Source organism: Apus apus, chromosome 3 (assembly GCF_020740795.1).
Source record: "Apus apus isolate bApuApu2 chromosome 3, bApuApu2.pri.cur, whole genome shotgun sequence".
Taxonomy (NCBI): Eukaryota; Metazoa; Chordata; class Aves; order Apodiformes; family Apodidae; genus Apus; species Apus apus.
In genome coordinates this window covers 75,276,042-75,289,292 of record NC_067284.1, presented here as the reverse complement: position 1 = coordinate 75,289,292, position 13,251 = coordinate 75,276,042, and the positions used below count along the sequence as shown (strand labels likewise).

General features: G+C 40.7%; 1 protein-coding gene across 2 annotated transcripts in view; it reads left to right on the top strand.

Annotated features, from left to right (window-relative positions):
- DAAM2 (dishevelled associated activator of morphogenesis 2) overlaps positions 1–13,251 on the top strand; it is a 180,332-nt gene that overhangs the window by 70,697 nt on the left and 96,384 nt on the right. For both annotated transcript variants that reach the window (XM_051613201.1, XM_051613200.1), the window contains exon 3: positions 9,590–9,679. In XM_051613201.1, coding sequence (XP_051469161.1) covers positions 9,590–9,679 — 90 coding nt within the window. The remainder of the gene's footprint in view (positions 1–9,589; positions 9,680–13,251) is intronic.

The window sequence follows — 13,251 nt, the reverse complement described above, 5'->3', positions numbered from 1 at the left end:
GGAAGGGAGGGGAAACTGAGGGGAGGAGAAGGAAAGGAAATGAGGGGCGGGGAATGGGCACTGTGCTGAAACTGCAGATTTTATTGTTATTTAGTGTTATATATGGTGATACTAAAATAACTCTCTCAAAGAAAGCTTCACTATACTGTGTATAATCAGAATGTGCAGGTAAATATGTTATTTGCCTTAGAGGACTTGCAACCTGTCACAATAAAAAGATGTATCAGAGGTCTAATTGCTTCAGTTCTTTTTGGTGCTTTCATTAAATTGTCTGGATGGTGGAATACAGAATGTACCTATTAACTTTCCACATGTCACTAGGCTGTAAACACTGTAGATGTGTTAAAAAATAAGGTTAAAAGAAGACAGAGAAATTTTGTGGAAAAGGATGAGATTCAACGGGGGCAATTAAAACCTGCTCCCTTTAGGAGCAAGGTAATTTGGGATGGGAAGCAGCCAGGTGGGTACACTCCTTCAGAGAAGAAACTAGGGATTAATCGTGGCTCATGAGTGAATATAATTCATGCAGGTTTTGATGTTTTTTTAATAAAAATAATTAAAAAAATAAATTACCTTCCTGGAATATATAACCAGGAATGCAGTCTGGAAGAGGGATTAAGTAACCTTTGCACTCAGTATTGGTAAGGTCTCAGCTGTCCCCACTTTTGAACAGTGCACTTCAAGAAAGTTGTACTTTGACCAGGGAGAGCCCGGAAGTCAATTAGAAGAGGAATGAGAGGTCCAGAGGACGTGACCTCTAAGAAAGAGTGAAAGAGCTGGGCTTGTTTAGCCTCAAGACAGAGGACTAAGAAGGGACACTATAACAGCCTTTAATAGGCTTGAAAACTGTTATCAAGAGGAAGGAAAAGATCTGCTCACCATGTCTGTGGTTGATAGGGCCGGAAGTAATAGGCTTAAATTGCAGCAGCAGGGATTTAGATTAGACATGAGCCTAACTATTCAGTTTTCATCCCCATTCCTCTCAGTGGACTGATTCCAATTTACTGACATGGACATGCAGCCCATCATAACAGAGAAAGTAGTGATGATAATAAACTATTTTCATTGCTGTCCTCATATGCCCGCCCATATCCATTGAGCATCCCTTCTGCTCTACCCATATCATAGCCCTGCATATATGAGAATGTGTATCCAAGTCATGATCTCTCTCTCTTTCTAAACATCTGTGTAACTTGTTGCATAAAGAGGTACCGGTTTTCCTCATTCTATCTCTTTCGATTTCGCCCAGGAAGTTGTTGTCTCATGCATGTGGTTTGCCTATGAAGGACAGAAAAATGAACAGCAGATGCTCCCAGTGGCCTGTGAAAGGGGACTGCCACAATAGGCCTTGCTGGTTATGTATCCTTGTATGCTGGAGTCCCAAAGAACTTTGAGGAGCAGAGAGAGACAGGATTTAACCCTTCTTCAGGGAACAAAGAAGCAATTAACCAAAGATTAAGGAGGAAAAAAGGAGCAGTACAGTGGTGATGATGTGTGTGTTTGACGGGGGAATGCTAGTTTACTTCTTATGAGATAAATTTCTTTGCCAAAAAGCAGTGACCTTTATTGGATGAAAGTCTTACTCTGCTGAACCTTAAGAATGAGTAACTTCTGTGTTGGCACGGTAGAAGAGAAGCACATCTTTGAGTACTTAAATATCAGGTGCTTTCTGTCTTCTACTGTTATTATTGAGAATCTAGAGATTTGGGCCCCTAGTACTGAAGGGGTTTAAAGGCACAACTCTGAAAAGGCAAGTAGGCAGTAGAATATAATGGGATTCACAGCCTTTTGTTTGTCTGCTTTTATGCTTTACAGTCAGACTGGTGGCAGTAGCTAAAATGCAAACATTGCTTCCTATGCCAGTAGGCTGTGTGAACAACTCATATACACAGTGGTTTCATATGCATAAAATGTAACAATAAAACATTGTAGGTATGGGCACATGTTATGTCATATGTCTTATCTAAATAATTTTTGTGTATGTAAGGTGCAAGTGGCATGTGTATGCAAATGCATGGAAACTCAATGTAATTTTCCAGTGATCCACCTAATTCTTATCACTTGGAAAACTGATCAAAATGTCAAAATCCAGCCTCATATGGTGTGTTGTTTCTGTGTGCTTTACAAACGCTGCTTTAAATTCCAAGGGTTAGGATGAGGTAGAAGAGCTTGAGGTGGGGGGAAACTGTTTTATTTTGGGGGTTGTTTTGATTTTTCTTCTTGGATTATCAGTGGACCTGGGACATGTGTCAGGTGCCCAAGTGGGAGCTTTTAACCAATGTGCTGCATCTGGAGAGGTACAAGCTGTGTGGGTGGTAGTGCTGTTGCCTGTTGAAAGAGCATCTATCATCAAGTTCTGCTGTGGGTACAGCCCTGCAGTTGTGCCAGGCCCAGCCCTAAGAAGGTAGGGTTGGGCACTGGTTTTTGTCTAAAGAAGGAGGTTCTGTTTCGGTCCTCTTGATGCCTGCCTCGATCACACTCTAGTGTTTGCAGTTGAATATTAGGTAAAGCCTATGAAATGTTTATCTTTTTAGGAAGCTTTGCCAAGTGGTACTGTTTTGCTCTGCTCTTTGCTGCAGTTTGTGAATTAGTGTAGACAATTTTTGTGGTCAAATGAACATCATTCACTGACAGTTCAGACAGACAGTCCTGCAGAATGCTTTATCAACCTCCTCAGCATTGGAAATGTGCAATCTTCCCGCAGCCTGCCTCTTACATGTCAGCTTGATGAGCTGGATTGGACAAAGTAATGGAAGGAAAACTGTAGGGGAACAATCCTATACTGTCCCCTGGAGGTGGACACAGTGATTAAATAGGGAAGGTTTTTATCTTCTGATTTAAGGTTTCATAAGCTGTTTGCAAAGAGACTGAGTTCTTGAAGAAGATGGATTTTTTGGTGTTTTGTTTTGTTGTTTGTTTGTTTTGTGTTTTTGTTTGTTTGTTTGTTTTAATTAACTCACTGCAGTTATCCCTGAAGGAGTTTTTTGGACATCTGTTTCTGGAACTGTGATGTGAGTGTCTCTTTTTCCACACCACCCTGACTTCCATAACTGGTGGGCAGAGGCACAGCTTGAATGTGAGCCACCAGACTAACCTTTTCATTATTTGCCAATAGATCCTGGCATAGGCAGCATGATCTGAAAAAATAAAGGTTCCTGGGGCTGTTGTTAGTTTAAGTGTGTCTCTTCAGGCAATGTAAGTCATGTGTTAGCAATGTGGTCCTACTCAGTTCACTTGTTAAATCTTTGATACTTCTTGATTGGATTCGCTACTGCAAAGGCCTGTAATGTGCTGCTGAAAACCTCCTCCCTGATCTCTTTCCACTGCTTCCCCTTCCTCTACAGTCCCAGCCATCCCAGTGCCATTTATCTTGTGTTGGCTTGAGTTGTACCTCTGTGCTGATCAAACCACCATAAACTATTCCCTGAAAGTGATTGCACATGAACATCAGCCTTCTCTGGGGCCTGGCAGGGGATGCTGGATGAAATCCCACGGTGTGTCACAATCACTCTCTACTTTGTACAAAATTTATATAAATTCCTCCAGGGCATGAGGCTGTCAGCTGTGCTATGCCACCTGGGAGCATCAGTGCAAGTGACATGTGGCCCTTTTGGGGACAGACATCTGTATAAATTATGTTGGGGAACCTGAGGCAACAGGTATCACACTGAACAGGGATTTTCATATACTTCATTTTGTAGCTTGGGTACATTTTTGTAACTTGGGTATGTTGTATGATGCTGTTAAGAGACTGAGAGAGTGATTGATGAGGTGGGTAATGGAGAGTGCACTTTTGCATGGCAGGAGAGAGGGTCAAGGGGAGTGAGAAAAAGAGAAAAGGTAGATATGTGCAAGAGAAAGGTAGAAAGAGGGAATGGGGTTGTGAACTGGAAGCAAGATAAGAGTGGTGTATTCATACAGAGCAAGGCCATAACGTAAAAATGAACATATCATCGGAACATAATTTTTTGAAGTGATTATGCAAGCAAGTTACTAAAATAAAAATTCTTAAAATAATGGAGGTTTTCTAGAATGTGTAAAGGCATCTTAATATTATTCCGACTTTCTCAGTTTTGTTCCCCATTGAATGATTCACAAAAAAACAGTAAGGATAATGCTGATGTGACTGAGCAAAAGGAAGACTTTGGAGCTGCATTAAAAAAAAAAAATATTTGCAAATACCAGTGCTGTCCCCATCTTGAAAGGGATATTAACTCATCTGCATCACAGAATCAGCCAGTTTTTTGAGGCAGGGGGCTGGGAAGTGATTGACCATCTACAGAGTTTGCTCTGTTGCTTTTTGCTCACAGGGCTTTTGCGCAGCTCTCTGAAGCTTTTGGTGCTGATCACAGGTCAGTTAACTGCCAGTATCATCTGGTCTGGAAGTTCTGACGTTTCCAGGTTGAGTTTAACATGGGAGAGTAAAGTTTAACATTTCTAGGGAGCTTTGCAAGTTTGTGTCATCTTGAGGATTTGGTTCCTGTGATGCTTGTCACTGCTGAGACCTGGCTGTCCTTTTGCTTGGGTACCCATCCACTGTTAAAAAACCAAACAATGCAACAGAAGTCTAATCAGACATGTAATTAGGCATCTCTGAACAGCAGAGGTGATGAAGATTATTTGCTAATGTATTACATCTTAGGGTTGAATTCTGTGGTGTAAAATAAAGATTGTTTTCTTGCCAAAAGTGTTGCCTCTGGGGATGGAAAAAGGATTTTGTTCTTTAATAATTCTTTAATAATTGCCTGAATGTGTTTGTAGACATAATAAACATTTAAAAAATGAAAATATGCTTTTAGATGCCATTAATTTCTCTCCATCACAAAAGAAGCCCTTAAAGGGGAATCACAGGCCTGGAATGGAAGCTCATTTAAAGGATGTGCATTCAAGGACACTGTAAGTAAGAGAGATTGTGACCCACAGGCAAAAAAGTATAACTCAACTATCTGTAGCTGAACTTGTAAGAAATAGATGAAACGAGACAGGTATCCAAGCAAACATAAGAAAATAAAATATTTTCTCCCTCCTAACAAAATTTGTGTTAGGTCCATATTAATTAAGTTATTGCCTGTGGTAAGTTAAACATATCATGTTGGAATTGTGTGTTTCATTAAGCTGGAGATACTATGCACAATTCATTATATGTTCACAGACAAAACCAAACCAAAAAGAGTAACCAAAAAAAATCACTCCGAAAACCAACGCCACCTTCTCAAAGATACTTGGTTGGTAATTTTGGGTAGCTGTTTTTTGTCTTTTACAAAATAAAGCAGTTGTCTGACCTTAAGTAACTGGGAAGTTCCCTGGTGATCAGGAAGTCCAGTAGTCAGTGGAACAAGTAGAACTAGAAACTAGAGCTGATGAAATCTTACATGAGGGTCCAAATATCCCTGGAGAACCAAGTTTGAAGCTCTTGGTCTCCAGCATTCTGACTTGAAGCCAGGAGATGCTTGAGCCCTGAAGCCCTGATACTCTATGATACTCTTGAAGTTTCCATCCTACCTGCTGTGGCTTCAGCATCGGTATATTGAAAATGGGAAGTCTTATTGTGTCTTTCAGTATCTTACAAAGTTTGCCTTTTAAACTATTTTAAGACTTAAATTCCAAAATTCCTATGGACTCTGTAAATCTTATTGTAAGGCCAGTTGAAGCAAACTGTTGAAGGAGCATTCTTAAAATATTACTTTTGCTCTATATTAATTGAATTTCACATCACTAAGAAAAGTGCTCCCCAGTCTAGGTGTGAAACACTTTTCTCTTCAGCTCTTCCAGGGCTTTGAGTGATATTGTTATCAAGTTGATGGCTACACAGCAGCATAGCCAGCTTTCACACTTCAATGAATGTTCTCAAAAACAAGGGACATAATGTGGTTTTAAATCCCACAAAATATTGGTTTTATCTTTCCTGCCCATTCCTCCTTCTTGTTTCCTTTCTTTCTCTCTGTCTCTTTATTTCCTTGGGTTGTAGCCATTTTGAATGGAGGCCACCATCCCTTTTGGCCTGAGAACGAAACTGGAAATATCTGAAACTCAGTCCAGCTTGAGTACATTTTAAATGTTTTATCATTTAAATTGAATCTCTGTAAGTAAAAAAAAAAAAAAATGCCCACATGAAAGTGAAATTAACTTTAATGTATCCCTCTCTCAGCAAAAAAAAAAAATAAAAGAAATAAAAAGGAAATAGACAAAGGAGAGAAATGTATGGAATATTAACAGGAGGTACATTACATCTCCCTCAGGTCAGCCTGGCAAATGTCTTTTTAATCTGTGTTTCATGAGAACATTTGCAACTTCAAGTATTTTTAAGAGCCAGGAGGCTGAGCTCTATTGTGCAGGGTCATGCTGGCATGAATTGCTGGAACCAAAGTGCTCATCCAAGACATAGAACAGGAGTTACTTCATTTCTGTTGGGAAGCTGGCACAGGTGATGAAGGAGGAAGTTTTTGCCCCTTTGTTCTTACCAACCTTTTTTTCTTGCACTTTACATTTGCTCCCTGGGTGTTCAGTCATGTCGGCTTCCTTAGCCTGGCTCCAACCCCAGTCTTGATGACTGCATTCAGGGTTCGTAGTTCTTCCCGTTTCCTGCCGCAATTCCTTTTTCCTTCATTAGATGTTTGCTGTTACTGAGCTTACTCTAGATCCTTACTTTCTATATACTGACAGACCTGCCACTGCCATTGGGTCAGAAAGACCTATTAATCGAGCAGATTACCTTTCTGAAATTTATTCTTTCCATTGTTTCTCCTGTTTTCCTCCAAAGTAGCAAGTTTTCTTATGTGCCATCTGTTAGGTTCCCAGTCAGAATAGGAAAATGGTCTGCCTGATCCAGGATCTTCTGTTTTAACTGGATCCAGGGATTTCTTGTGCAGTCATAATGGTCTTCTGATCTTCTATTGAAAGGGGCTGGAGGTGTGAGAGGTAAGATGATGTGAAATCTTCCAGAAGAGGAGTTCATGTCTCTTGTATTTTGCAGAGATTTCTTGGTTCCTTATAGGGCGAGATTTCATTAATGGGCATGTAAGACTCTTCAGTTCCTCCCACTCCTTTGTTCCTCTCAGTGAAGGATCACACTCGCTGAAGACTAACCTCAAGGAAGAGTGTTGAAAAGCTTGGCTGCTGCTTTGCATTCTTTGAGAAGGTGTCTCTTCCACTTCTGAATATTCATGCTTGCTACCTGCCCATTTCACCTGGGAGTAAGTTACCTGAGCTAATGTGATGACTTCTAATGTTCTTCTGGCTTAATCTACCCTCCTGAGTCACAACAAAGTAGGGTGTGGATGCACTTAGTCCATTCTGGATCTTCCATCCTTTTAAACTACCTTTCTAGGCTTCTCTCCTGAAAAGAATGTCGTGCTATCAGGATGCAAAATTGCATGACTGGAAGTTGTATATATATTCTTATTGCCCCATGGAAGGTGGAGTGTTTTTTATGACCCTGACACTGCCAGTGTCCAGGACAGCATCTAGCAGCTGCTAACTGGCAACATCCTGCCTTCTGGGTGTTTTAAGTCAATAGGAGCATTCTTTTAATGAAATAGTTGTCTTGAACTATATTGACTAAGATCTTCACTGAGTTTTGTGCACATCTTCTGGAAAGAGCTTTTGCCTCTTGTCTGATCTGCCATCCGACTCCAGAAAGAGCAGTGTGAATTTGAAAACCAAGTTAGTTGCTCTTTATTGAAATAAGGTTTTTTTTAAAAAATCATTAAGCAGATAAATAAAGCAATCAGTTTCACTGAGTCCAGCCAGTTCCTTTCAGTTGTGTATTCTGGCCTCTTTGGTGGTTCTTTCAAACCTGGCATTTTTGATTCCCTGTTTGCCCCTCCTTTCCTTCCCACATGCTTGACCTCCAACAGCATTCCTCTGCTTGTCTTAAGACCTTACATATCGTTTCACTCTCCCTCTCCCCCCAAGAATGTGATCCTGGCCTGAGCTTTCTAATTGTGTGTAGCAAGGATAAAACTCCTTGCCTCGCTTGGCTGCCCCCTTGTTTGGAAACTCACCCTAAATGTTTCCACATGGTTTGCACTCTTTTTTCACAGCTAAAGTTTTTGGGGTTTTTTTTGGTGTGTTTTGTTTTGGTTGTGGTGTTTTTTTTTGTTGGGTTTTTTTTTTGTTTGTTGGTTGTTTTTTTTTTCCCTTTAAACTTTTTTCTTGCTTTAAAAAAAAACTCTCTAGCTTCTTCTACCTTGGGCTGCTGGCACTGACCTCACCTTGTTACTGTTTGCATTTCTTTTGTACCTTTTTGCAGCTGAAATCTCTATGGGCTTTTAAATCTGTCAGCAGCTGCTACCAGCCTCAGTATGCGATTTAGCTCACTGTTTTCACAAGTTTCCCAGCCCTGAATGCTTTCCAAATGAGCCATTGTTGGGCTGAGTTAAAGAGGTATTGTCTCTGCTTGGGCTAGGTTAGTGTAGGTGCCAAGATCTGCATGTGCAGTGTTCTTAGTGCTGCAATGTCATCTTGATATCCTACCTCTGGACACTTCCTTCTCCAAACACTTCAATTATATAGGAATATATGCCCAAACTGATTCATTGAAACATTATTGGAAGTCTGTCTTTATATTGCTGAAACTCTCATTTAGATAGCTTCATATGTCCCTGCTCTTGCAGGCTGCTTGCTATGAAGACCATTCCTAGTTGCGTAATTCTCATTAGCACCTAAAACTGGCAGCTGTGATTGGAACCCTGTTCTGGTCACTGTTGGATAAACACAGAGCAAGTAGCAGTCTTCTGTTTTAATGGTTTCAGAGACACATTGTATAGGAAGAGAGTCTATAGTTACACACCTTGTACAGAAAAGAAACCGAAGGTTGGGAATTTGGTGGTGTATCCAGAGGGAGCTTGTGTCAGAGTTGGGAGTCAGCTCCAGATCACAGCATTAGCCTTCATTTTATGAATGTAAGGCTGGCTAGGCTCTAAAAAGGTGTCTTCCACTACACTCAGTTTTCTTAACAGAGACTGAACTTGCTGTTTTGTTCACCCTGATGTGACATTGTGTGGAGATACATCCTTTATGTATGAAATGCTGGCTGTCTTTTGCTGATGACTGTGTGGTTCAGAGGACAAGTATCTGGACAAACATTTCAACCTGTAGGTTTCTATTGACGTGACTGTTACTAGATAACTAATGTGACCTTTATTTAAAAGAGATGGTGATTTCACTGTTCTTCTATGGAAGACCAAGCTTATCCTGCAGGCCAGGAAAAAAGGTGTATTGAATTTTTAGTCTTTCTCTGAGAGTTGTAAGATAAGTGTTGTAGGAGTGCCTCTATCATGTAATCCAGTGCTTTGAGTGCTTCATGCATTTCAAATTATCTTTCCCATCTCTGAGTAATGTAAGCTTGACATGGGAGTTGTTCAGGCTGCATCTCTTCATAGGTTCTCCTCTGACAGGGAGAACTCACAGTAGCAAGGTAAAATTTACAAAACCAATGATATGTGGTGTCCTTGTGAGCTACAAAGTCCTCTGCCTTTTGATTGAAGGCTAGTCAGCACACCTGGTCCAGATTCTTCTCAATCTATTAGAAGTTACTAATGCAGCTGTTGACTGGGTTTTTTCTGTTTTTCTTTTTCACAATCTCCAGGATGAATTGGATCTCACAGACAAGAACAGAGAGGCTATGTTTGCACTCCCTCCAGAGAAGAAATGGCAAATTTACTGCAGCAAAAAGAAGGTACTGCAATTGTCCTAGTTGAAGGAGCTCACCAATAATAAAGTCTGTGTCCATGTACATAATTACTGATATACATCTAGATTTGAACTACATTATAATCTACTTTTTACTTAAGAATATAATAAAGTCTTGTAAGGATTTTTATCAATATGAATATGACACAGCTTTCTTATAAGTAGTGTATATGTATGTGATTTCTGAAGAGTTGTAACAAGTGAAAATTGTGCATTGTTCCATTTTTAATATTTGTTTTGAGGTTGTTTGGTTTGGTTTTTTGGGGGCTAGAAGAAAAGCTAACATGGAAATGTTTTAAGGAAATTTTTAAAAAAATTGTAGGTTGCTCAAAATAGGAAATGCATTAATGAAATCTTTCAGGATGTTTTCAAATACCTGTAAAGTATACAATAATAGTGATGTCTTAAAACTTGGTGGTTCAAGGTCCTCCTGAGCTTGTTGGAAGTGTTTCATATTGCCCTGGAAAGTGAAGAATACCTGCTCCTATCAATTTCTATGTAATGCTTTTCAATTCAAGGTCTTCAGATTTCTGACAAATTGGTGAGAAGAGCAGTAAATCAGAGGTTGATGTATCACACTGGGTATCATGTCATTGGAAGAGTGATGATCAAGTGAATTGACAAGTTGTATCACTTTTGAAACTTCTAGAAGAGGAATTCCTGCAGGAGCGATGTAGGAGAACAGTTTGCTGCTCTAAGGAAACAGTCAAAGATAAAGATAGCCCCAATAGCAGGTATTCATTAAAAAATTAATGTTAGGCAAAAAAGGTGTGATGACTGTGTTGGTTAGTTTTATTTCCTAAATGTGTAAGTCATACTATGAGAGCATCAGTCTTCATATGTAAGTTGGCATAACAGAAGATGAAAGCAGAGGTTTAGATTTCAATACTGAAGAGGCAGATTGAAACCCTGATGATGGCCTTTCTGAGATTGTTTGCTGCCTTTCTTTCCTCAGGGGAAAAAAATAAATATCTTTTTTACCATGTAATTAAAGAAAACCTCAGTCAAACCAATCAGATGGGTGCTTTGCATGTGTGTTGCTTTTGGTTGAAATGCATCACATAGGGAAGCTTATAGCAACAAATTAGTTACAGTGCCTCTGAGCTAGCAATAATTCAGGAAGTGCGTAAGAGCAGCCTGGGCTCTTTTGTGTTTGGTGCTCTCTCTGTTCTTCTTCCTGTGGATATGCAGAGCTTGCAAATGGAGGGAAGGTGCAAGCAGCTGTGATTAATGTCTGCTTTACATTTTTGCTGGCTGGCTCAGCTGGCTTTTTCAGCTCTGGTAGGAGAGAATCTATTCATAGCTGTCTTGGAGAACGACACATTCCACCTCCTGGACCAGTCAGTATTGGCAGGAAGATTCAGACTGTAATGTGTTTAATATGTTGGTTGGATTCACTGCATTACACTTTTTTTTTTACTTTTTTTTTTTTTCCTTTGTAATGCATTTATAGTGCAACCTCAGATAGCTCAACTCCAGCTATCCAAAATGATGTGCTAACTGGAACAGGATACTATTGCCAGATGTCTATTCATAACATTTTAGGTACTTTCAATTACTTGAAAACTTAGCTGTCCAATGTTATTCATTGTTTCCCTCACAGGCAGTCAGATGGTGAGTGATGATCTATCTCTCTCTCTAGCCTACTACCTAACCCACCTATCATCATTGTTTAACAGTGACAGAGGAGCTTGTTACAGGCTTTTCTTTAAGGGAAAGCTCTCTTTTCCCTGAAAAATTTGTAATCTAATTTTAGCCACAAAGAGCCCAATTCGTCACTTGGCAGAACACTGTCAGCCATCCAGGATAAACAGCCAGAGAGCTCTGTCTTGCTGATGTTGTGTTCTTTGAGTTTCCTGGAGAGCAAGTGCTCTATGCTTTGTCATGTGGCAAGTGAAAGTACTGGTGCAGGTTCAGGCCACTGTTCACAATCATTAATCTCAGATGCCTTTTCTAGTCTAAAAGTAACAGAAGGCCATGGTTTCCTGATTTGCTCCAAAGGTGTTGAGATTAGTGGACTGTCTTAAGTAAATAAATGCAAAAAGAAGATCAGTCATTTTAGCTTGGCAGTTAGACTTCGGATATAACCTTCTGTGATACTTGTTCCCAATGTGGTGGCAGAAAGTCACTATTATATCAAAAAACTCATTACAACTGTTTCTGATACCAAGCCTTTCTGAAGCAATGGAGGAAAAAGACAGAATCACACAATAGTCATGGCTGAGATCACAGAGTCCAACCATCATAAAAAAAAACAACCAACCAAAAAAAAACCCCAACAACAAAACGCCACGCCCACACAACAAAACCCCAAACAAGCATAAACACTACCAAATAACACTCACAAAAAAACCCCTACAATCTCGCCCAGTAGAGCATGCCCTGAATTTCCACATCTACACATTTCTTGAATACCTCCAAGGGTGGCGACTCTACCACCTCCCTAGCCAGGTTGTTCTAGTGCCTGACCACTCTTTCAGTAAATAAATTCTTCCTAATATCTAATCTAAACTTCCCCTGCTGCAACTTCAGACCATTTCCTCTGGTCATGTCATTATTCACTTGGGAGAAGAGGCCAACATCCTTCTCCCTTCCTTTCAGGTAGTTGTAGAGGGCAATGAGGTCTCCCCTCAGCCTCCTGTTCTCCAAATTAAGCATCTTAGTTCCCTCAGCCATTCCTCATATGACTTGTTCTCTAAACACTTCACCGGCTTGGTGGCTCTCCTCTGGTCATGCTCCAGCACCTCAATGTCCTCCATGTAGTGAGAGGCCCAGAACTGAACATAGTACTCGAGGTGCAGCCTCACCAGTGCTGAGTACAGGGGAATAATCACCTCTCTACTCCTGCTGGCGATGCTATTCCTGATGCAGGCCAGGATGCTATTGGCCTTGGCCGCCTGGGCACACTGCTGGCTCATGTTAAGTTGGCTGTCCACCAGCACCCCCAGGTCCTTTTCCACTGGGCAGTTCTCCAGCCATTCTTCCCCAAGCCTGTAGCATTGCCTGAGGTTGTTGTGACCAAAATGCAGGACCCTGCACTCGGCCTTATCAAACCTCGTACAATTGGCCTTGGCCCATTGATGCAGCCTGTCCAGGTCCCTCTGCAGAGCCTTCCTACCCTCAAGCAGATCAACACTCCCACCCAATTTGATGTCACATGTAAACTTACTGAGGGTGCACTCAATCCCCACATCCAGATCATTGATAAAGATGTTGAACAAGACTGGCCTCAAAACTGAGCCCTCTTGAGACATCTTTGTCTGTGCATTTAAAGTTGTATGCCAGGGAAACAGCTTGCTAGATAACGTTCCATGTTAGTCAAAGGAGATTCAGTTCTGGATGGAAGTTTCATGATTGTGGGTGGGGAGTGTTTACACACTATTACACAGCCATGCTTGCTTTGGTGACTGTTGCCAGTTTTGATTTGTGTATGAAACCATTAATACTAAGAACAACTCACCAAAGAAAGGAGTGCCTTCAGCTCGCAGCTATAGTGAATACTTCACTCTCATTTGTTGAGTAGCTATTTGCAAGGAATGAAGGCTGCTCTGTTGGAGA